The sequence below is a fragment of the Amphiprion ocellaris genome, chromosome 11, assembly GCF_022539595.1.
Source record: "Amphiprion ocellaris isolate individual 3 ecotype Okinawa chromosome 11, ASM2253959v1, whole genome shotgun sequence".
NCBI classification, from domain to species: Eukaryota; Metazoa; Chordata; class Actinopteri; family Pomacentridae; genus Amphiprion; species Amphiprion ocellaris.
In genome coordinates this window covers 32452526-32478392 of record NC_072776.1, presented here as the reverse complement: position 1 = coordinate 32478392, position 25867 = coordinate 32452526, and the positions used below count along the sequence as shown (strand labels likewise).

Here is a 25867-nt window from a genome sequence, read left to right as displayed (position 1 = left end):
CGTGAAAATAATAAACACAATTGGCTGGCTGTAAGTCTGGTAGATAATCAGTCAATACACGTCCTTGGCAGAGGCCTGCACTCATTTTCTAGTTTTCTATGTGGTAAAATGACATTTCATAAAGAGAATGAATGAGAACAAGCTCTGAGATAAACAGTTTGCGGTCACTGTTGGTGTAATAAGTATTCACTGTTAGAATAATGATTTGGTCGGAGCTCAGAAAGTCAGAATGAGGGTGTTTAAACGACTTGAATTCCTGCAAAAGAGTCCAAATGTGTGACTAAAATGTGTTTTTTAAAAAAAAAAGAAATTAATAAAAAATGATTTCCCCTGATGTTTCAGGTTATCACTTCAGTATCAGTATCAATTTATTTGGGCTGATGTCATACTGAAGTCATATTTTTGGTATTGTGACACCAAATACGACCCTAATATTTTACTTTTTGCCCTGTGTGACACGTGTAATATGGAAAAACTTTCACTAGAAATGACAAAAATACAATAATTAGTAATCAAAATGAGTCCTGTACAAGGATGTAGTCACTTCAGATAAACCAGATGTTTTTCAATCCCTGAAGTGAGCGGAGAAGACAGAATATAATTCACCACAGGCAGCGAGGGACAAGGAGCAGCTGAAATGTCAGAATAAAAACTGGTCTTTCTGATAGGATTCTGGTGACATTGAGTCACTTTCATTCGGAGACGTAATTTACACTTGCAAGATTGTTTATTGTTTGTCAGGGACTCCACGAATTAAGAATTTAATAGTTGTTTTTTTTTCATTTCAGAGTAATGTTTGTAACGTGTTTGCAGATGTTTTAATGTGGCCTTGATCATGCCAACAGGTGGTTCTTTTTAGTAAAATTAAAGCTTCTTTGTTTGTGGAGCAGTAAGTCCTAAGCTGAATGTTGTGTTGTAGTTTATTTCTCCTCTGTTGTTTACCAGCTTTCCAAACATATTTCATCTCAGAACTTTAAACTCGCCAACCTAACTCTAATGGAGATACAGAGAAAGGTGATGGAAAAATATAAACAAATGTATAGAAAATACTGCGCTTTCTTCACCCTGCACATTGGATTCATGAATAATATTGAACTTTTAGGCCTTCTTTGTCTGTTTGTTTTATATGGATTCTCATTGTAGCTTATGTTATTCTGTATTTCAGACGTGATCTGTGTGGAACTTCAGCTGGAGACAAAAAAAGAATGACCAGAGATTAATCTTAACAAATTTTTTGGGTTTAAATGAAGCTTTTTTTCCTTGCTGAAAACAAAGAAACTCAAGCAGCTGCCTCCATTTTCTGTATAATTAGTCCAAAATTGCATGTTTTAATTGTAGAAAACGTTAGTGGAACCTATAAAATAATGAAAATAAACTCCATGAAGTCGCATCTGGAGAGAAAAGCTGAAACCTGTACCAAACAAGTGGTGCAGGTGGGGCTATTGAAGAAATAAGACACAGTTTCTATGTCATCATTTCCTCTCTGTCGTCATTTTGCTTTTTAAAATAATCAGCTACAGATCATTTTAACATCAGGTAGACAGAGACTAACTGAGCCAATGAGGAAGAAAAACTACGACTTTCAACCACGATGACCAGCACAGTAGCTGCCCAAATCCGTCTGATTGTCATCTTGAACTTGCACAAATGCAACCGTGTGAAATTTCAAGTCGTACACTCATATAAAGGTCACGTGTGCTACTATTTTGGTTACAGTCTGGATCTCATTGTGAAACAGATCAAACTATCAGATGCCTCAGCTGCAGCTTTAGTTGTTTTTTCCTGCTGGCGTGTCCTCGTTTGCATATGTTGCAATTTTTTCAGTTTTAATGACTTAAATGCGCTTAAAAACACATGATTTGAATACACCACATTGTCAGATACACCGTCTGACTTTCTTTAACTCTCCTGTTGTCTTCACTTATGGGCACCCAAAAAAATATTGTTTCTTTGTCTGAAAAAAAAATTCCACAAATTTCTGAAAATTTGCAAAACCTTCAGGAAGAAAATTCCAATAATTCCTTAAAAGTTTCCCTTAAAAGTTTTATTTAAAAAAAATAAAAAATTTCCCAAATTTGGCAAGAAAATTCTTGTAAATATTTTGAAAAAATTAGTTAAAATCTTCCAAAAAATCCTAAAAATATCTAAAGTGATTACATATATATCAGTAACACTTCTAATATTTTATTTCAGAACATTCACATAAAAATCAACCAAAATCCAGCAAAATTCGCTGGCTTTTGGTTGATTTTTTGTGAATGTTCTTAAGAAACATTTTTAACATTTCTTTTTTTCCACCTAAAAATATTCAAAGATTTCCCAAAAATGTTGAAAATATGGACATCAGAAGTTTCACTGTGAAAATATATATATTTTTCCACATTTTCAAACTTTAAAACGGGTAAATTTTGACCCGCACGACAACAAGAGCATTAAATGCTGTACTCTTCCTGACAACTCTCAGATCTCACAGAACGGCGGTCTTTGTGTTTGTGTTTCCCCCCTGCAGTTGCACTAGAAATCCAAGCAGGCACCGTGCAGCCGCTAATAGCACAGCGGTCTTATTCCCATGAATAAATGAGTCAATTAAGTAATTAAGACTTGACTTGCAGTCTATGACCTCTGTGTGTGTGTGTGTGTGTTTGAGTCTCTGTTTGTTGCCACGGCAACATCGCATCCAACCTGAGCTCCTCTCCTTGTGTTTCCTTGGCTTTCAAAACAAAAAAACCTCGTCTTAGATACCCCACCAGGTGGTTTGGACAACTGCTGCTTCTTTCCAGTTGCCATGGAAAGAGATGATCTTTGCCGAGCACCAGACTTCCTGACGGCCCGTGAAGTTTAAATACGAGATAAAACAAGGAAGTGATCGCCGGCAGCCTGACACGTGGGCATTGAAAGGTACATGTGAGGCGCCCAGCGGTCACCAGGGCGCTCGGCGGCTTCGCTCCGCGCTCGCCTTTGTCGAGGTAATCGAGTCGGGCAGTTGTTGATGTGCTCATAATTGCATGTTTGACGTTATATGAGACTGGAAGGGAATCACCGGCGATGCCAAAGCGAGTCAGATAATGGAAAGGAGTGACGTGAGATAAAAGAGCAAAGAGGGCAGGAGGAGAAGGGAGAGAGGAGAGGTTGCAGAAGGCTAATGCATGTTTATGTCGAGGGAATGAGTCTTTCTCCAGAAGACGCCCTGAAAGGTGGACTGTCTTGTAATTCTTCTGTATGTTGGTGTCGCTGCCTTTCCATTTACAGTTAATTCATTGGACTAAAACACAGATATTTTAGAAATCTGTCAAAAACTGGTTTCAGACTAAAAAGTGTAGTTATTTAATAGGCAAATAACAAACTGGAACAACTAAATGGTCCTTATTCACATATACACGATCGTTCAAAAGTTTGGGGTCACCAAGGCAATTTCATTTTTCCATGAAAACCCACATTTTTATTCATGTGCTAACATAATTGCACAAGGGTTTTCTAATCATCAATGAGCCCCAATATCCGAATATTCGGATATTGAGGTCCAGCCCTAGTATTAACCAAATATCAGTTTTGTATGACCTGCTTGCATTCTTGCTGCCATTGTTTTTATTGACTTTTTTTTCGACCATATCTTCCACAGTTTCTAGCTGTTCTCAGAGACTTGCTTTGGATGAAACTTTGGTACGATCTACTTTTGATTTCAATAAATCCCAGATCTGTTCAATAGGATTCAAGTCTGGACTTTGACTTGACCGGTCCATCAGTTCCAGAACTCCAGATTAATTTTTCCTCGTCCAGTAGTCTCTGCACAGCTTTGAAGTACGCTTGGAGTCTTTGTCTTCCTGGTATATGAACCCACGACCAATCAGGTTCAATCTAGAAGGGATTCCATGATGCACCAAGATGTTGTGGTAGACCTTGTTCATGATGCCATCCATTTTAACTAATTTGCCAATGCCGTTTCCACAAATGGAACCCCACACCATTATGGAATCTCCAACGTGTTTTACTGTGGGTCAATGCATCTAGCATCGAAAAGTTCTCCAGCTTTTCTGCAGACATAAACACGACGATGCTGCCGAAGAGTTCAAACATGGACTCATCTGTCTAGAGTACCTTCTTCAGGTCATCTACAATCCAGTGTTTGTGGCAAATTTTAGATCTTTTTGGATGTTTGCATTTTGTAAAAACTAGTCTCTACAATCGAGTCCAAGGCAAACTGGACCACACTGTGAGAACACTTTGTCTCAAAGACCATCCAGCATCATAAAGAGCTTTAATTCGCACTATTGTCTTTCTCAGTGAGTTCCCTATGCCTCACCATGTTGAACAGTGGTGAGGAATTTCAAACTGAATTCATACATTTATCCCAAATTTGAGCCAGAAGTCAGAAATTAATCAAGAATAATAAACAACTACTAAAGCTAATTTTTCTGTCCAGGAATGCAAGCAAATAACTGTAATTTGACAAAAAATAATACTATGCTTCACTGTTTCTTTCTGCTTTTTTGTAAAACAGTAAATTGGAAAATTCATGGATAAGAACAGTAATTATATTTTAGCGTTAAAGATGTCATTTTGATTAAAGAGCTTGCATATACTGATGGATTAACCATTACAGAGACACAAAAGAATATTTTGAGCGCTGTACATGGAGCTGAAACAGCAACCATTAAGGTGTCGGCTAAACATCTGTGTTTCTTTTTGCTTCTGAACATCCATCCATCCATTATCTATACACCACTTAATCCTCATTAGGGGGGCTGGAGTCTATCCCAGCTAACTGAGGGTGAAGGCAGGAGGCACCTGGACAGGTAACAGTCTATCACAGGGCTACATATAGAGACAAACAAGCACAGTTGCTTTCACACCTACTGGCAATTTAGAATCACCAATTAACCTCAGCATGTTTTTGGACTGTGGGAACCCGGGAAAAACCCGCTCATACACAGGGAGAACATGCAGAAAGATCCCAGGAAGGGGGGACATGAACCCGGGATCTTCTAGCTGCAAGGCGACAGTGCTAACCACCAAGCCTTGCATCTTAACAGTCGATCCAATAACAGCAGCATCTCAGTATCACATTTAAATGCATGTGGCTGGAGGCACAGTCCATTCACATGCTTGCACACAAACCGCAAGGGCGCTACAACACACAACTGCCGTCAGAAACCCTTGAATCGAGGATGCAAATGCACACGAACCTATCACACTCACACACGATCTGAAGAATGAAACGCAGCATGTTTCAAGTGTTCCCACAAATGCATACATTCGCTCTGCGTGCACAGCAGCTGCCATCTTTGTCGGAGGGAAAATATGTTTTCTATCAATTAAAGTCAGACGCACTGTTTTGCAATATGAATATTTATGAGTCGTTTCCAGGGCGATGTTGCATAACTCGGAGGCTGTTTATTTTGGTCGCTGTTGGCCTCGCGTCAAGTATCATGATAGAATTATAAAATGGATGCACATTGTGTTGTGTGAAGGGTAATTAGAATAAAAAGCCCGTCTCTGTCCTGCCGCTGTCTCACTTCTTTATCTCATTGCTGTCTTTCACATTGTGCTTCCTCTTTGTTGTTCTTCTGTCTTTTACCCCCCCCCCCCCCCAACCACCACCACCACCACCACCACACACACTGTGATAAACTGAGCTGGCATTAGGTTATATGTGCTGTGGTCTGTGCAATTTGGGAAAAGATGGAGCTCTAACTGAACCTAAAGAGGATAAGTGCTTCATAGAAAATACATGGTTGATGCATGCTGATCACACAACACCTCCTGCTATTTTTACTGCCTCCAAACCTCTCCCTTCTTTACTTCTAGCCCTTCTAACTCAATTATGCTCTCATTATAAGTGTATGGATGCACGCACACAGCCTTTGCAGTTCTATACACGCTCGCTTTCCCAATGTTGATGTTTTGCCACTTTTTTTGTTAGAAACCACCGCTTTGCCGCCCTTCAGACCTCCTCAAATGAAATCATTACCTGTCAGTTTCATTATACATCTTTCAACTGGTGTGTAATTGCCAGTAATTTACCAAATAATCGGACCAATTGGATGCCGCTTTAAGATAATTGACGTCAGCCATGTATCGTCTCAGCATCAGCTGATTAACAGGGGTTATGTCAGGTCAGTCTGCACCACCTACCACAGGTAACAGGTGATTTTCCAGAGTGCTGAGACATGTGCCGGTGCTACGAACGGACTGCATTTATTACAAGTATCACTAAAAACTAAATGTGACAGACTGAGCAGGCGAGAAAAGAAGCAGAATGTTGATTTCGATGTTTTGGACTCGTGTTCGAACAAGATTAAACTGCATAAGAATGAAAAATATCAAATAAAAAGGACCCACTGTCAGATGCTTAGCTAAAAGATCTTCCTACTAGTCTTACTTTCTGTTCCAGTCATTTTCAAAACTTTAGTTTCATCCAAATGGTAGCCTGACTGCAACCTTGTGCATTTACAGCAGTAAAAGACACCATACAAGTTAATGCAGCAGTAATAATGAAAAACATAATATAGTAGTACAATAGTAAAGCAATCAGAGGGAACATTACTCAGCAGAATGAGTAAAACAGTAAATGTTGTTGCTAAGACTTGCTGACTTTTGCTTCACTAAGATTTTAAATGCAGGACTTTGATTTAACCGCATGTGTTTTGTTTTCTATACCACTATTTTTACACATTTTTTCTCCATATAAGTGTGACGCTTAACGCTCATAGCTACCATTAAATCACAGTTTCCATTTCATTCTGCCTGAATTTTACAGATAAACCAATGAAATCAAAATGTTCAACTTTCAGCTACACCCAAAATCTGCAGCCAGGTGTTTCTCAATACAGAATCCATCGCTAACGGCTAAGTTTGCAGACCTGAGAGGGCAAGTTTAGTATATATAAAGTCTGAAATTAGCAAAGGGTTTTGCAGAACAGGTCCTTGAATAGGTCAGTTGAAAATTAGCTAGTGTAGAGGAAGATGTAGTGTTACTATATGAGCTAAGAATACTTCCAGACTTTTGCTTAAGTAAGATTTTAAATGCAGGTTTTTAATTTAACCACATTTGTTTTGGTTTCTATACCACTATGGTTCTCTATACTGCATTTTTTTCAGTATAGTGTTATGCTCAATGCTAACAGCTAGCATCTAGTCACAGTTTGAGTTTTACTTAGCCTGGATTCAACAGATAAACCAATGAAATGAAAATGTTTAGCTTTCGACTACACCCCAAATCTGCAGCCAGGTGTTCCTCAAGACAGAATCCATCGCTAACGGCTAGGTTTGCAGCCCTGAGAGGGCATGTTTAGTGTATATACAGTCTGAAATTAGCAAGGAATTTTACAGAACAAGTGCTTGAATCGAGCAAGCAGCTGATGTAGAGGAAGATTTAGTTACCACTATGGTTCTCTATACTGCATTTTTTTCAATATAGCGTGATGCTCAGTGCTAATAGCTAGCATCTAGTCACAGTTTGAGTTTTACTTTTCCTGATTTAACAGATAAATCAATCCAATCACGGTGGTTGGAATTAAATATTCTGATGCTATTCAAGTAGTCGTTGCTAACAGCAAAGCTTGCGCACCTTGGACAGCACATTTACTATTTATTAAATCTAAAATTAACAATTAATTTTGCAGAAAAGGTAACTGAATAGAGCAAGCAATTGTCACAATTCAAAGTAAAAGAGATTTAGTGTTAAAATATGAGCTATGATAAATGTAAAACCTGTAATACATGTTAGTATGTTAGCAGCAGAAAGTGACCCATGTTCAACATTTAAGATCAGCAATTCTGTTTTCCATATATTGTTAATAAATTGATTTTTGTCAGAAAAAACCAACAACAACATGTTATAGGCATTATATAACTGCATTTGGCCACGCTGCTCTCTAATTTTATTACCATCGAATGCTAGCGAGTGTTGGAAAATGTGCTTTTATTCAGGTTATGGGAGTGATACCAGGAGGACAGAATAGATTCATACTGTCATCTTTTATACACAGTGGCTGATATGCATAAAGGCTGAAGGCGGCGGGTTTGTTGAGTCACGCCGGCCGTTCTTTCCAGCGGCCTCGCGGCTCTAGATGCTTGCTCTCTTTGTGAAGTTGGCTCAGGTTGTAGCACTTACTCTTATCTAGCAGGTATACAATAAAGACATCTGCTCTAATGCAGGCTGACTCACACCCTGCTCTGCTTCTACATCCTTTTCTTTTTTCCTTTTTTTCCCCCCTGGTCAGCAGTAATTTTAGTGATAAACTTTGAGCAGGGGTGAAAAAATACATATATCCTGGTTGTAAACGGGTGGAAAAAAAGGGATGCATAAAAAAACGAATCTTCACTGGCTAAGAGCTGAATGCTTAAATAAATAAATAACACCTAATGAGCACAAACAGGTCTGCAAACACCACACTTGGCCACGTAAATTCCCAAAATGTGTTTTTCTTTTAGTCTTGCCTCACCACAGTTTACATTTAGTAGGTATTTATTTCGATGAGCTACATGTACGTGCAGAAAACATGACTGAATACTTAAAAAATCCACATTTTTTCCTAGGATTATGTTGCAATGTAACTCCCATTAACCTTCGCTGCTGTTCTTTCAGACGAGGACAAAGATTCTCACAGCTTCGTGTGATCGTTTTTATCTTGGAATGGCAGCTATTGTGGGCTAAACCCTTTCTTTCATTGTCTGAGCTGTGGATTTGTACTTATAGTACAACTACTGTAAGACATGCTGGCGTACACACATACTCTCTCAGGGTCGTGTTTCATTGATAGATAGACGCACAAGGACACACACATATCTCCAGAGATGATGTGAGCGGTTTAACTCTGGGGAGCCTCGCAGCTGAGTCCACACCGATCCCAGCGGGTCGTCATTTCCTCTCACATTTCCTGCCTTTATCACGCGGAACGTCATTAATAAACATGCGCACGTGTCGGTGCCGAGAAAACACACGGTGGTTTTCCAGATTCCTCATTTTCTGTACCCCGAGGCTCACGTCTTACGCAGATTTCTGGATGCACGGCAGCGTTTGTGGTTGATATTTCACAGTAAAGGTAATTTTGGAACTGACAGCTAATGCAGCACAGCAGGGACTGAGTCAAGCGTCCAGGGAAATGCGTCTTCAGTTTGTCTTTTAGTTTCCCTCTTCCCTTGTCAATTCCCATCACCTTCATGTTTGGTAATTCGGTGTGTTGTTTCCTGCAGGATATCAAACGCACGAAGGAGCAAAAATGACTCAGGTTGATGCGTTTGAAGTCCAAATTATAATTTAAAATGTGGAATCAGAATCAGCTTTAACGGCCAAGTACGTACACAACAGACAGGGAATTTGGCTTCAGCTGTTGGTGTCACCCGAGGAATAAGGAAAGAGAATAATAAAATAGCAATAAAACAAGAAGAGAAAATAAAAAAATAATAAAATAAAAATAAAATGAAAAATATAATAATAGTAATAAACAAAATTTAAAAAAAAAACAAGAAAAGCACTCAGAGAGCGCAGTTGTCTGCCAAGGCAGTTTATTCCCCCATATGGCACTGTCAGAAATGCAGCATTTAAAAAAAAAAAAAAATAAATGCAGCATTTGTTTATTAGTTATTGATGATTAGAAATCACGGCAACATAGAATGTTACCATTTAATATAGATGTACCCATAAACAAAATGACCTTGCGCTGAGTACAGGTGTGTGTTATGTATGTGTATGTTATGTATGGATACCGAATTACGTGACCTAAATATGTAGCTGGTGGCAGGAATTGATGGGACTCAGAAACACCCCCACAATTTAATCAATTGTTCCTTGGATCATTTCTGATGGATAAGTCCTGATAAGTCCTCAGTGGTGGATTTGTAGCAGGATCATAATCATGTGATCATCAGCAGGCAGCTGATGTAGTGTTCACTTGTTGTCATGGTTACAGTGACGCCGTGCCGCTATCTCGCAGTGATACAGAAATCTTTAACAAATCCGTGGATCCAGACTATAAGCTGCATCAATGCCAAAATCTAATCGCTTGGTCCTTGTATCATTTCTGACCTTCCATGAAAATTTCATCCAATCCATTGATATTGCGATCACGTTTCTTGACGGAATAAATATATATACAGATATTTATACATCTAGAAATGAATATAAAATGCAAAATGACAATTGCTAGAGTGAGAATACGGTGCAAAAAGCAGAGAATATTGTTCATAGTGCAAAAATAATGTACCTATACACTGGTATACAGTCGTCCCTCGCCGTATCATGGTTCACTGTGGTCTAACTGTATCATGGATTTTTAAATTGTATATATTATTAAAGACTATTACATCAAAATACGCAGCGTACAGCACATCTGATTGTGCGTAGTGTTGCTCTGTGGCGTGGGTAAAAAATTTAATTTACTTCAAGCCCTATGATGTCAATCAAATGTTCTGCGCCTTCTAAGGCTTCTGGCAGTATCAGGAGGGTTTATAAAGCCTGATATAATATATATAAATAATAGAATGAATATAATGTCGCTACTTTGCGGATTTTCGTCTGTCGTGGAGGGTTCTGGAACCTGATCCCTGCGATAGACGAGGGATCACTGTGTTCTATTTTTTTACAGGTGTGGAGGAATGGCCCGTCCGTTTATTAGAATGATGGCTGTGGGGAAGAAGCTGTTCTTGTGTGAGTGGGGTCTCTGATGATGTTCCCTGCCCTCTTCCTGGTTCATTTCCACATCCTTCCTCCTACGCTGCACACATCTCCTCGTTATTACGAATACACAGGTTACGACCCATGAATGTAACGACACTCAGCTAAGTCTACATCTAAATATATCTATTCCCAGCTGAAGCACAAAAGATGTCATGTATTTTACTTCACAAACACGGGATGATGTTTGCTAATAAGACGCCTCCTGCCCCGCAGCGACATGCCTCTCATCTGTCTTCATTCATCAGTTGTCGGCTGTAATTTCATCTGTAAATCCAACAGCAAAGTGAGATGCAATTTTACAGCTTTTCCTACTTAAGCGACCACCGGTTAATGGTGCGACATCATCGTCTCGCTGTTGCCTCTTGCGTCGGCACCCCGCTATGTTTGTTTTTCATTACTGACCTGCGTCCTCATGGGGTAGAGTAGTGTCAACACCCTGGGGCTTCATCGCCATGTGGAACCGCAGATGATGTTTCTTTGTCATTCTGGCACCATCATTGTGTTCCTCTACATCTGTCCTATTTCCTGGAGCTGATGTAACTGCAGGCTGGTCGGGGTTGGGGGGTTAACGTCTCCCACGAGAGACCGACGAGGCTTTTGTTTTTTTCCCCCGTAATGATCTGGATTAGAGATGGGTCAGTTATTCGTCTGGTTTCCTGCTGCTGCTTGTTGCTGAGGCCGCTCAACCTGCTCAACCCGACGAATCTAATGGGAATAAAATATCAATTTAGTAAATAAAAGCATAAAAAAGGGCATAGGTGCAGAAAACATGCAAAATATGTGTTTGTTTTCATCCCCAGCTACCTCCTAGAGGGTGAAAGTATGTTTTTTAATTTTTAATCGGTGTCAAAAAGAAATCTCTAAGACACACTTCTTCCCCGAACACATAGACTCATGTATTCAGGACTGTGAAAACCAAAATATAGCACCTTCATCTGCACTTAAACACACAGGACTAATGTAAATATATGTATAAATACAGTCAGCCCACACATGAACACAACTGTACTTTAGTTTAAGATCCACCTCATTATCTATGACGTGACTTTTTTACTAATTGGCACCCGAGCACTGACACTGCAAAGGACCCTACTGGAAAGCAAGAAATTATTTTCTGCCCAAAAGAATCACATTTTTGAGGCCTACACATGCTCAAAAACTCATGGAAATTTGCACACAGCAGAAGTGGTGAAAAATTTGATATTTTATGGCATCCCCTGCAACATTTGTACCATCTACTACGGCCAGGACGTTTCACCTACATCTACGATATTTGGTAAGGATATACAGCATGTCAGGGTGAACAAAAAAGACTCTTGGAGCCATACCCTAAATCCAACAGGAAGTCAACCATTTTGCATAAACTGTAAGATTTGCTCATTTTTAGGGGTTATTTACTCATAGGGGGTAACTCCAAGAGACCTCAGATTTGGCCTTAACGATGAAAAGTTATCAAAATTTTCTGCAATAGTCTAAGGGCATGGCCATGGCGACCCCCTAAATCCTCATAGGAGGTAACTCCATGAGACCTCAAATTTGGCCAGTATATACAACAGGACTCAGTGATTCAAAGTTAACAAAATCTTCTGCAAAAGTCTGAGGGGTTTGATGCTTCTCCATGAAACAGGAAATGCTGTCTACCTCCCCTGTATGGAGGACTAAAAGTGCCAAAATTAAATAAATAAATACATCATTAAATAATTAATTAAATATGTCATTAATTAATTAAAATTGGAATTAAATATTTCATTAATTAATTAAAATTGGAATTAAATATGTCATTAATTAATTAAAATTGGAATTAAATACTTAAATGTGTTATTAAATAAATATATCATTAAATAATTAAATATGTCATTAATTAGTTAAAATTGGAATTAAATGTCATTAATTAATTAAAATTGGAATTAAATACATAAATGTGTTATTAAATATGTCATTAATTTATTAAAATAACAATTATTTTAAGTAAAAAACATATTTCATTATTTCACTATTTAATTAATTATTTCATGGTCCTTGTGTTGCAGTGGATCATGAATTTATTTTATCTGTCAACCTCGCCCGTCAAAGTCCGTGGGCGGGACTAACGTGAATCTAGTCTAATCCGCTGCTTTTGTCTGCCTTGAAACCGGAAGTCTTTCTAAACATGGAGGCTGTGTAGAGGGAGAGTCGTTGTGAACTTTCTAGAGAGTTGGTGAGAGATATTTTAGACCTTGCAGAGTATGTGGAAGCAGGACCTGCTGACCCCGAGCATGTAGCGTGTAAAGCAGAGGAATTTATTGAAGTTATTTCCGCACTTTCCGACCAAGATGTTGACCGTAGCGTGACTGCAAATTTAGAGGAAGTACTCCGCCGGTTTTCTGGTACCAGGGTGCAACAGGAGCACACACAGGGACCAGGGCGTTTGGCATACCGAGGGAAGTTCTGGAACATCACGTTCTTTGTGGATTACCAGCCTGTCAAATTGCAGCGATGCTCGGAGTGTCGAGCGCTTTTCCTTTAGGACCTACTCGGCGCGGCACGGCTCCGCTTGTCTTTGTTTAGCCGCGATTCTACAAGCATCTACTCGGCACGGTACGGCTCGTCTCATCTTTGTTTGCGAGCGTTTCCATACGGACTAATTTTCAGCACCTTCTCGGCTGAGGTTCCCAGCGAGCTGAGATGAGCCGATAATGTGGCGTTTACATAGTGCAGGCCACTGATTGGACAGGGAGTGACGACACAGAGCAACTTCAGCACGAAAACAAAATCCTGCATTAAAAAATGACTGTAAACAGCGACGGTGTGCATTGCTCTTCACGAAACTCTCTGTTCTTCATAATTTTAATGTGACAGCCAGACCTGTACCGTGGGTGAATGAAGAGGTCGAGACTTTGTCTTTGGTGGCGGACCAAAGAATACAGAGAGAGCTGGACGGAGAAAGTTTATCAGGAGGTCTCTGAGCGGATGGCCGCTCACATATACAGTAGACTGTACATAAAGAGAACAGAAGCAGTGTAGGAAGAAGCTGAAAAAGCTCAAAAGTGACTATCGGTCCACCCAGGACCACAACGGCCGGCGTGGGTCAACCAGGAGGTGTTGGAAGAGGTTTAATGGACGCTATTTACTGGCACCGCACCGGCGAGCAACAGGAGGGAGACTCAGCTGCTGCATTATTGGAGACGTTCGAGGACGGTGAGTGTTTTGTGACTTCAAGAAACTTATACATCATTTATTCCATTGGTGGCAAGCTTCTTTTAAGCAAACAAGTATTTTTAGAAAGTAACGTCGTTGTCTCCTGGAGCAGACAATAAGATAGCTAGTTAGCCATCGGCGCTAACTCCGTGCTCTGCTTGTATTTCGTGCTGCTGTTTCTAACGTTTAGCTCTCAGAAGCTAATACTTTAGTCAGCATGCCGTGTTTTTCTTGTACTTAGAGTGAGTGTTTATTTCTGTTCAAGAATCCCTTTCCACATGTGAAGCCTACTCCACCTCCGTCGCGGAGCCCCCAGCTCCCCTGCCTCCTCTCCAGCACCAGCTTCGACACCGACCCTGTCAACATCAACCTCCAGCACGTCACAGCAACGTCTTATCACCGGTAAGACACGGTAAACAGAGAGCATGGTTGATTTTCGCATTATTATTATTACTACAGGTGTAAATGCCTGCAAGCATGATCAGAACGGTGAGACCAACGACCAAGAATTCAGGCAGGTGTAAATGCAAACTGTGCAGCATACCAGCTCAGGAACGCCTGATGAAAGCTACATGTAGCTGCAGTGACACATAAACAGAACACATGCGGCTGCATTTATTTTCCATTGACTTAACAAGTAAGTCACTCTAATTAATTTACGTTCTGGTGCAGTGTAGTATTGCAACCATTCTTCTTATAGTCACTAGGTAGCTGTGAAACTGAATGAAAATATACATAAAAATGAGAAAACACAGCTGTTCTTACCAACTCCAAAATGTGCACAGGATGAAATGAAGTTCACACCATGTCGTTTTTGCTTGTGGTGGAGGAGTTACTGCTTGTGCTTTGGTTAAAGCGAAGAGTGCCAGAAGTTTATTAAAGTATCAAAGACATGATCATGATTGAAAATGGATGGACGGGTGGCTAAACACATCACATCATAGCTGTGGAGTCCTTCCAGCTCCTGGGGACTACAATCTCTCAGGACCTCCTGAAAAAGGCTCAGCAGAGGATGTATTTCCTACGACAGCTGAGGAGACATGGCCTGCCACATGAGCTGTTGATCCAGTTCTACACTGCAGTCATCCGATCTGTCCTGCGCACCTCTGGATCAACCACACAGCAGGACAGAAACAGACTACAGCCCATAGTACGGACTGCAGAAAACATCATCAGAGACCCCACTCACCCTGGACATTTGGACTACAGTGCCCTGTACACAAAAATCACCACTACTGTGTTTATAGCAATTACCATTTTGCTAATGTGTTCATACATTCCAGTCTAGCTGTACATTTCTGTTTATATTGTGTTCTATTTTACTACTATTTCTTTTTCCTTCCTGTTCCTCTTTCTATTGTTTATTTTTTATTATTCTCTTCCATATTCCTAGGATGACACCAACAGCCGAAACCAAATTCCGTGTATATTGTGTACTTACTTGGCCATTAAAGCTGACTCTGATCACTTTTCTGTCTTTGGTCTAGGCAAGAGGAAAGGGGGCCACAGAAAATTGGACCTTCCTAGCGTACTTGTGGAGATGCAGGCTGAGGAGGAGTGGAGTCATGCCCAGCATGATGAGAACATCTGGTTGCTCCTCAGCGAGGCAAGAGAGAATGAAGCGGCCTTGCAGTGGGAGGAGATGGCCCAGAATACTGCCTTCAACCAGTCATTCCTGGGTGTACTGGGGTAGCTGGGGTAGCTGGGTAGGCAGTGGGCAGCCGGCGAGTGTGAGCGAGTCCACCTCCCATAGACTTGAGATTTACAAGTGCTGGTCATATAATTAGAATGTCATGAAAAAGCTCGTCTTTTGGACAACTGTCAGGTCAGTAGTCTTCCCATGATTGTGTAGCCTACAGAACTAGGCTGAGAGACCATTTAAAGGCCTTTGCAGGTGTTTTGAGTTAATTAGCTGATTAGAGGTGTCTTCAATATTGAACCTTTCTACAATATTCTAATTTTCAGAGATACCAAATTTGAGATTTTTGTTAGTATTCAGGTATAATCATCAAAGTTAAGAGAAATAAACATTTGAAATATATCAGTCTCTGTGTAATGAATGAGTATAATATACAAGTTTCACTTTTTGAATGGAATTACTGAAATAATGAACAACTTTTTTCATGATATTCTAATTATATGACCAGCACCTGTAGTTGTATATAGTTTTACTTTTAGTCCTCCACTGTAGGAGAGGCCCACCACAGTTTGTACTTTGCACATTGTAAATAGTTTTGATTTTGCTGCTGACTAATAAACTATTTTGTGACTTATGTGACTGCATCATAACTTCTCATTTTGTCTGTTAAGACACTGGTAGAAAAAGAGTCAACAGTCTGAACCAAACAATTCTATATTCCCTAATAATGTATTTGTGTTTAATGGGATTTAACATGTTTTAACACAAACTCCTTTATGGTTCATAATTCCGGTGACTGAATTACACCAAAGCAATACTGATTTATCAAACTGTAATTTTCTTAAAACAGCTGTTTTAATGTTTTGGCGTTTAATTTTTTATTTAATCTTGCTAACCTTCACAAACAAACAATAGCATAGACACATCTACAAAAGTTTATTGTCAGAATTGCATTAAAGAAAACAATAGCGGTCCGGGGACAGAAAAACAGAAGTATAACAAGAAGAATAACTTAACTTTTGCATGACACGTAGTGCATCAGTGCATCCTGTACATCTCTGCCCTCCTCCTCTACACCTTGTGCCACTGCAGGCTCATGTGCTGCTGCTTCAGGTAAATCCCATGAAGTCTCATCAGAGAGCATCTGAAACACATACACAGCATACATATTTTAATACCTAATAGCGATAAACTGCAGCCATTACAGGGTCGTTCACAGGACTGATACACGATAGCTAGCGAACTAGCATTAGCTTACCCTCATATGTCGTCTAGTTCATATCCTCTTGTCTTCGGCTTGATACTGCTGTATCGCCTCCCAAACTCTCCTGTGTGTCTCCTCAGTGTTTCGACTCGCCGCTCTCAGCTTTCTCCGACTCTTCTGTTACTCTGAATCTGACAGAAAGCCACAGACCGAGCAGCAGGTGTACTATCGCCTCCATGTACATTGTTGCATTGCGTTTGTGTCGCACACAAATGACGGTAAGGGACTTTCGGACCGCCGTGCTATGACGACTCCACCCACGATGAGGTGGTTCTCAATGTAATGGAAAAACAACTAAACCCAGACGAGCCGTGGCGCGCCTAGTAGATGCTAAAGGAAATGCTAAAGGAAAATTTGTCTTGCACCGCATGTATCAACATTTGGGAAAGAGGACCGAGTCTTTAGCGGTTGCTAATAAAGTTTTGTTTTATTGAGTATCCAAACCAACGTAGAGGTGAATAGCGCCACCCAGTGTATCGGAATGTGTTCACAAGCTCTGCGTCAATCCATTATCTGGAATCGATTTGCCTTGACTTGATGTGCAGGGTAACCAATCAGGTGTTAGGATCCGCCCACCGACTTTGACGGGCGAGGTTGACAGATAAACTAAATTCATGATCCACTGCAACACAAGGACCATGAAATAATTAATTAAATAGTGAAATAATGAAATATGTTTTTTACTTAAAATGAATTGGTATTTTAATAAATTAATGACATATTTAATAACACATTTATGTATTTAATTCCAATTTTAATTAATGACATATTTAATGCCAATTTTAATTAATTAATGACATTTAATTATTTAATGATATATTTATTTAATAACACATTTAAGTATTTAATTCCAATTTTAATTAATGAAATATTTAATTCCAATTTTAATTAATTAATGAAATATTTGATTCCAATTTTAATTAATTAATGACATATTTAATTAATTATTTAATGATGTATTTATTTATTTAATTTTGGCACTTTTAGTCCTCCATACCCCTGAACATGCTCCAATCTGCCTCAAACTTGACATACGTGATTATTGCCCCACCTGCTGGCAACAGAGAATAACATGTTGTACACTTTGATGTACTATTATTAGCCACATCACCATATTAACCTCAAATGTGGTGACATAAGCCTTAAGACGTTGATGATTTTTTATGGGGAAAAATGTGAGTTTTCGTCAAACGTCGTTTCCGTGGCGGCGCGGCGAATTTTCAATGTCTCGCTATGATTACTGAAGTGTTTATATCTCAGATGATCCAGTGTGGCCAGATTTCATGTGCTGGACAAGAGTCTGGGTCTGAAGACATCCACACTCCAAGAATGAGTCATAGTCAAAGCGCCACCTATTGGTAACAGGAAGTTATTGGCATTATAATTGCATGTTCCGTGGCTAAAATCTTTGTGATATAATCATTGATGTTGGTCAGCTACGTCTCAACTTCCTTGAAATTTCTGTTACACCTCAACGTCCTGACTTGCGTAGGTGTGCGAGGACCCGTTCAACGCTGCTTGCAGCTTTAATTTTTGTTTTTTAAAATTTGTTCTGTGTAGTGTCTTATCGTTTTTGCACAGCTTTGGGAAACAGTTACTTTTCACATTTCACTGCACATACTGTATGTGCAAATAAAAACTCCTTCTTCGGGGTCGAAACATCTCTGTGTGTGCACCCTGAGGAGATGAGCAACCGCTTTGGGGGGCTAATGGGGATCCGAGCACAGCATAAAGAATTAAAACTTACCGACCTTTTCCCTGTTCCTCCTGCAGGGAGGAGGAGGAAAGCCTGCGAGACAAGATCCGTGCAGACCATGAGCGAGCACTGCAGGAGGCGAAGGAGAAGCTGCGAAAGTCACGTGAGGAGCTGCAAGCTGAGATCCAGACGGAGAAGAATAAGGTGATGGAGGACCTGAAAAAGAAGGACCCGGGGCCCAAACCGCTGCCACCAGTCCCCATGCCCAAGGTGGTGGGAGTCAGCGACGGAGAGCCACCAGAGCCCGACGTCAAGGAGAAACGAGACAAGATCAGAGAGGTAAGATGACCTTTAGCCACTTACGTATTATATGTGTTTATTTTAACAAAGCTAGGTTCGGTTTCATTTATGAGGAATGCACTGGTTTCTACTGGTTTGGCTCTCTGCTGTAGGGACAGCGTTTCTAATCTTTTTAGACACTTTTTTGCAATAAAAAGGCAAAATTTTGGAGGACATAATGCTATAGTCGAAGCGTATTACACTAAAACCTGGCTATCCACCTGTGGCATCATCGTCTTTTTTGATTTTTCTCTGTCTGCCACTGATTTGAACTCACTCTACTGGACAGAAAACTGTTATTAGAGACAAGAAATCAACTAATGTTCATATAGGAAGCAAATAACGTACAGTTTCACAGCAATTCAGTGGTCAAAACTGTTGCAAAAGCTGCAGCTACTTCCTAATCTCATAAATCTTCGGCATTAATATTTATATTTGGGCCAATAATTGACACTCAGAACTGAAATGTTTAAGAAATTTACTCTGTGCACCAACTCCAACATAAAACTTAGCTGAAATATGAAACTCTCTAGGTCAAAATAGTAGCAAAAACGCTGCAGCTACTTCTTCATATTAATTTACTTAATGGATTTGGCCAATTTGAGTTTGGAAATTTAAGATAAACCCAAGACAATACCAATAATTGGAAAAAAGGCTGAATATTGCATTGGAAATAATCAGTTTATTGATCCCTCAGTGGAGAAATCTACATGTTAGAGCTGCTGGATACAGATGAGACATGAAAGAAGCAGGACAGAAATAAATTATAATACTACAGGGAGTCCTTGACTTATGTTGAAATTCTGTTCCTACGGCGCAACGTAACTCAATTTCCGCCCTAAGTCGGAACTCGCATACTGTGACGTATGTGGCGTACAACCTGCAAATATAAACAGAGCCGTCTTCCTTGTATAGTGCCGCTTGACGATGTATTCGTCCGCTCCGCTCGCCAACTAGTTCCCACGCGAAATTTGTTTTAATGTTGCAAACACCTTATGTTGGAATGATGGAACAAGACTTTCCTCATAAATTTATGGGAGATGACGACATAACCATGAAACACTGTAGGTCGAGGACGTCGTAAGCCGAGGACCTGCTGTGTATTAAAGACTAAGTACATATAGATAAATACATTTGTGATAAAATACATTTACATAGCATGTTATATTATGGTCAGAATTGAGTTTGCCATCTAATATTTGGCATCTAAACCTATAAAACGCCCTTTCTTGATGTTTTGTTTGTCGGCATGAAGCGTTACTCCAAACTGACAGTTTGACAAACACCCCCTAAATCATCTCCTTTCATGTTAAATCTCGTGAAGACCGTCTCTCAGGGTGAGAAGTTGGAGTCGTGAGGCGCAATTTAAATCCCAGCATGCATCAGTGTTTACTGTATGTCTGAATACGTGGCCGCTGCCCGCTGTCTGTCTCAGCGCCAGCTTCCATCCAAGGCAACGGCGAGCCAGACGGACAGTACATGTGCAGAATGCAGATCTGGTGGTTGCTCTCCATAGACGCTAAGCCAACCCCCGGTATCTCCCTCTCCTTCCTTTCTGCCTCCCCCCTGCAGCTCCTCCTGCATAATTACCTCGTATCGTCTCTCTTGAAGCGCCACTCAGAGTCAGAACACTGGGAGTGGGCCCATTCACTCCAAAACCTGCTTTTGTCTCTAAATGCCCCTTTTGTTCCCGTCATAATTACCATTCAGACAGAATGCCATACACTCCCCGATGGGTGAGGAAGCAGCAGCTGTATGGACGACGGCGCAGCACACTCCCCACTTTTCTTTTTTTAAAATTTTTATTCCTGATTACCTTGTGATGCCAAGGAGACAATCGTGATGGTACGACTGGAGCTCCGTTTGTTTCTCAGACGTTTGGCTCAAGTTTCGGTGTTGTAAAGTCGAGACACAGGAGGTGTTTCCATCTTCCTGTCGTTTATGTTTCATGTAGACAGTAAACAGTAATTCAAGCAGCAGGTTGTCGCTGCATTACTCTACATGGAGCTGCAGCATCTGTCTAGTGAAGGTTTTGGTTTGATTCAAAGCAGAGCTGCACGATAAAAGAAAAAAATTACATTGAAATATTTAGTTTTTTTCTGCAATATACAGTATATTGTGTTATGAAAAAAACATCTCTAAAAAAATGAAAATAACATGAAAAAATACAAATACAACTTACAAATAACAGCAAATATCTGTAGGATATTATTTTTGTGCTAATTTAAATACAGTAACAAAACAGCAAAACATGGTCAATCATTGTTTAAAAAAGAATTATTATTTGTAAAAATACAGATTTTTAGTGTGGACATTGCAGTTTGCCCTATTTTTAGTAGTAAACATAAAATATTTTGTCTTTCATTTTACTACATATTATCTGTAATTTGCAAGGTAAATCTGTGTAAAAAAAAAAGTAGTATTTTTATTCCCTAAAATATGTAATTTCACTTTCAAATAACAGCAAATATCTGTAGGATATTATTTTTGTATTATTTTTATTATTTTTTTTTTATTTATTTATTTATTTATTTATTTATTTATTTATTTATTTATTTTTAAATTTATTATTATTATTATTATTATTATTATTATTATTATTATTGTATTATTTTATATTTGTATTATTTTTGTGCTGATTTAAATACAATAAAAGCAAAAAAGAAGTGTATTTTAGTTTCACTTATTGTTTAAAAATAAATTATTTGTAAAAATATAGATTTTTAGTGTAGACATTGTGTACAGTTTGCCCTATTTTTAATAGTAAACATGTAAAATTATTTTTCTGTTATTTTACTAGATATTATCTGTAATTTAAAAAATGGTAATTTATCAAAATGATAATGCAGTATTCATCAGCTGACTATGACTGACTTCTAGGAACATGCAGGGAAAGCTTAAAAAATACTTCCAAAAAGTATTTTTATTGCCTAAAATAAGTAATTTCACTGACAAATAACAGCAAACATCTGTGAAATATTTATAATGTTTATATATAATATTATATAACATGTGCAGATTTAAATACAGTTAAAAAGAAGTGCAATTTATGGTTAATCATTGTTAAAAGAAGTAATTGTTATTTGTAAAAATACAGATTTTCAGTGTGGACACTGTGTACTGTTTTGGCCTGTTGTTTGTTGTTTTTTTTCTTTAAAGTCAATTTTAATCAATACTTTTATTTGTGATTTAATTAGACATTGTCTGCAAATTATGGAAAGAAGGTTAAACTGTAAAACAACAGTTTAAAAAAAAATCTTCTCCTTTCAGATAACAGTGAATGTTTTTGCTCATTTGAATACGGCAACAAATGCTGCCATATTTTCTGCAATGAATCATGCTTTCTCTACCTTTTATCAGCTCATAGGGAAGCTATTAAAATGTAAATAATGTCATTTTCTTCTAGCCATTACGCTGTGCAATCTACGTATACTTCTTAATGATAGTTTAAACCAAACCACGAGTCAGAAAAGCATTATTTTCATTTGAAGTGTCGTGTGAAGTATATTAAGCTGGACAAAGACTAATGACATTTGGCACTAAAATACAGATTTCAGGTTATTTTTTTATTAAATTACACTTGATTAATGTGATTTACTTCATTAGACAGTCATGATAAATGACACTTGTCTTTAATAACGTTATTTCCCTACACCTTTCTATACGAGCGTCCTAGCGGCGCTCATTAGCATCAGGATCTGTAAATGAGATAGCTGCTGGTTGCTGATTATGCTAACTGTGGAGTCTACAGTTTAGAGCTCCGTCAGTCCAGCCGATGCTGCGGCAATCAGGGAAATCGTTCACATCCAGCCGGGTCCTTTTCGCCGCTCTTTTGGCCAATCATGCAGCCCGGCGCCTTTGTTGCTCCAGAAATAGAAATGAACTCGCTTTTATGCCTCGGAAATACATATTTTATTGACTGTACGGAACACAGAAAGCCTGGTTTTCAGCAGCTCGGAGGTCTTTGGCCGCTCTGCTAATTACACCGTGAAGACATTAGCGGCCATTAAACCCACGACTGGAGATAGAAAGAGCTTCGAGGCGATAAAGAAAAGGAATGAATTCAACTATTGACTGTTCCAATGCTATTCACCTGTCACATCCTGAGGCAGCGCTGGCCCAGAGCTGTTGGAATAAGCCGGCTGCTGTGGTTAATGGGCCGCCGCTCAAAAGTACAGCTCGTTTTTTGTAGTAAAAGAATTATTTATTAATAACACTGGAAAAAGCACTCAGACAATTCATGGAGTGCATAATAGGGCTGTCAGGGTTTTGAAAGCGTGATGGTGCTTGTTTTTTAATATTTTCATAGTACTGTAGAAATACTAGACAATAATAGCAACATGTGGAACTTGTCTGCTGCAGCTTATAGGGGAAAAAAAGCACAAAAAGAGTTGTGCATGCAAATACTGAGTGAATAATAGAGTCGGATTTTCTGGGACTGGTTGTAACAACTCTGAACCCTACATTTTTATTCACTGTGGGCTTGTTTTTCACTGCAATATAAAGTCACTCCCCTCCATGGAAACAGCAAAACCATGGCTAGAAATAGAGAACTCAAACATATATCTTGAATTTTTGTATCATTTTGGGCATTTAAGTCATTTCTTTTTAAGTAATTTGGGCCAAATCTTCAATTATTGGTCCTTTAAAAATGGGAAAAAATTACATTTTTTGATTGACTGTGGTGTTATGTCCCTGCCATGCACATAAAAATCCATTCTAGAAACACAGCTGTAGAAGAGGATACACTCTAAACAGTAGAGAAATAGGTTCTTAAATCAATCTAAATAAAATATAAGTATAATGTTAAATAAAAATGGACCTAAATGGACCATTTTCAACCCTTCAGCCGTTCTTGTAATCTCGTAATCTCATCGACTCTTTGGAGGAAAGTTATGCAGGCGTCCTTCAACTATTGATCATTTTTGGACTTTTGCTATTTCTATAACATTTTTGTAATTTGCCACCTTAAAATCCATCATAGAAAACACAACTATAGAAGAGAATCCTCACAAAACAGTAGAGAAGTAGGTTCCAAAACGGATGTAGATAAAACAGAATGGAATGTTAATTAAAAATGTCTCCTCTCTACTTTATATGGGCTTGAATGGATCATTTTCAACCCTGCAGCTGTTCTAATCTCATGGACTCTTTGGAGAGAAGTTAAGCAGGCGTCCTTCAACTAATGGTGATTTTTTGAGTTTTGCTTCATCTATAAAGTTCTTTTAATTTGCCACCTTAAAATGCCTATAAAAATTCCAAAATGGATCTTGATAAAATAGAAATAGAATGTGGAATGACTTAAATGGACCATTTTCTAGCCTGCAGTCGTTGTAAACTCATGGACTCTTTTGAGGGAAGTTATAGATGCGTCCTTCAATTAATGATGTTATTTTTTGAATTTTACTATTAATTTTTATGAAAATTTTTCCAATTTGCCACCTTATAATGCACTTAAAATACATTCTATGAAGACAGCTATAGAAGAGATTCCACTCAAAACAGCAGAGAAGTGGATTCCAAAATGGATCTAGATAAAATATAAATAGAATAGAATGTAAAATAACTTAAATGGACAATTTTCAAGCCTGCAGCCATTGTAAACTAATGGACTCTTTGCTGGAAAGTTATGCAGGCATCCTTCAATTAAGGGGGATTTTTGGAGTTTTGCTATTTCTATAACATTTTTGTAATTTGCCTCCTTAAAATCCATCATAGAAACACAACTATAGAAGAGATTGAACACAATAAAGTAGAGAAGTAGGTTCCAAAATGGATATAGATAAAATATAGATAGAATATGAATTAGAAATGCTTTATATGGACGTGAATGGATCTCGGGAATTCTTTAGAGCACGGATGTCAAACGTGTGACCTGCGGACCAAAACCTGCCCTTCAGAGGATTCAATCCGGCCGTCAGGACAACTTTGTAAAGTGTGAAAATTACAGAGAAGACATTAACTGCAGATTGTAAATTTGTAAAACTATGAATTTAAACTAATTTCTAGACCATGACAAGTTGTTTGATCATGAAGTAAAATATTAGATTGCTCTTTTGTCATTTTGTGTCTCATTTTTGCAATGGTTTGTCTTGTTTTTTTTTTTTTTTGTCTGACTTTTATTGTTTGCCTCATGTTTTTGTCATTTTGTTTCTGGTTATTGTCGTAAAGTGTTTCCTTTCTGTCTCGGTTGTGTTTTTTGTCTTATATTTGTCATTTTGTGCTTTTCTTTATTTGTGGTTTTGTTCATCGTTTGTGTCATTTGTCTACTTTTTTGTTGTTTTGTTTCTCCTTTTTGTCATTTCTTGTTTCATTTTTGTCATTTGTCCTTTTTTTGTTGCTTTGTAACTTTTTTGTCTCATTTTATGTCTCTTCTTGTTTTGTTTCATGTCGTTTGTCTCGTTTCTTGTCGTTTTGTGTCTCGTTTTTATCACAGTGTCTCATTTTTGTAATAGTTTTTGTCTTTTTTTTGTCTGACCTTTGTCGTTTTGATCATAAAGTAAAATACTATATCGTTCAGTTCCAGATACCAGTGTGTAATGTTTTGTGTCTTTGTAGAAACACTGTGATCTGTAAGTTGTAATGTGTAAATGATAAACTGAGGCATAATGTTGCTGACATTGAACTTCTTTTTCTTAATTAATTTCAAGTAGTTCATGATGTTTTGTAGAAAGATAACTTCTTAAATGTGAACTTTTTTGCACTCAAAGGAAACATCTGGAGTTGTGGTTATTTATAGATTATTATGCTGTGATTTTACTGGTTTGGCCCACTTCAGATCAAATTGGGCTGAATGTGGAACCTGAAACTAAAATGAGTTTGACACACCTGCTTTAAAGGAAAGTTATGCAGGCATCCTTCAATGAATGATGATTTTTTTGAGCTTTTTCTAATTTGCCACCTTAAAATGCCCATATAAATCCATTCTAGAAAGACAGCTATAGAAGAGATTCCACTCAAAACAGTAGAGAAGTGGATTAAAGTAAATGAAATACAAATAGAATGTAAATTACAACGCTTAGTCTGTATTTTATACGGACTTGCATGGGTCATTTTCAACCCTGCAGCCGTTGT

General features: G+C 38.5%; 1 protein-coding gene and 2 long non-coding RNA genes across 3 annotated transcripts in view; 2 read left to right on the top strand and 1 right to left on the bottom strand.

Moving 5' to 3' along the window:
* man1a2 (mannosidase, alpha, class 1A, member 2) overlaps nt 1-25867 on the top strand; it is a 181211-nt gene that overhangs the window by 25627 nt on the left and 129717 nt on the right. The window contains 1 exon segment of the mRNA XM_055015102.1: nt 18532-18793. Coding sequence (XP_054871077.1) covers nt 18532-18793 — 262 coding nt within the window.
* On the top strand, nt 2339-16130 carry LOC129350022 (uncharacterized). Its single transcript, XR_008603217.1, has 3 exons — nt 2339-13855; nt 14121-14257; nt 15343-16130. It is a non-coding gene; the product is annotated as an uncharacterized LOC129350022 (long non-coding RNA).
* On the bottom strand, nt 16205-17438 carry LOC129350023 (uncharacterized). Its single transcript, XR_008603218.1, has 2 exons — nt 16753-17438; nt 16205-16638 (listed from the first exon to the last, which is right to left on the bottom strand). It is a non-coding gene; the product is annotated as an uncharacterized LOC129350023 (long non-coding RNA).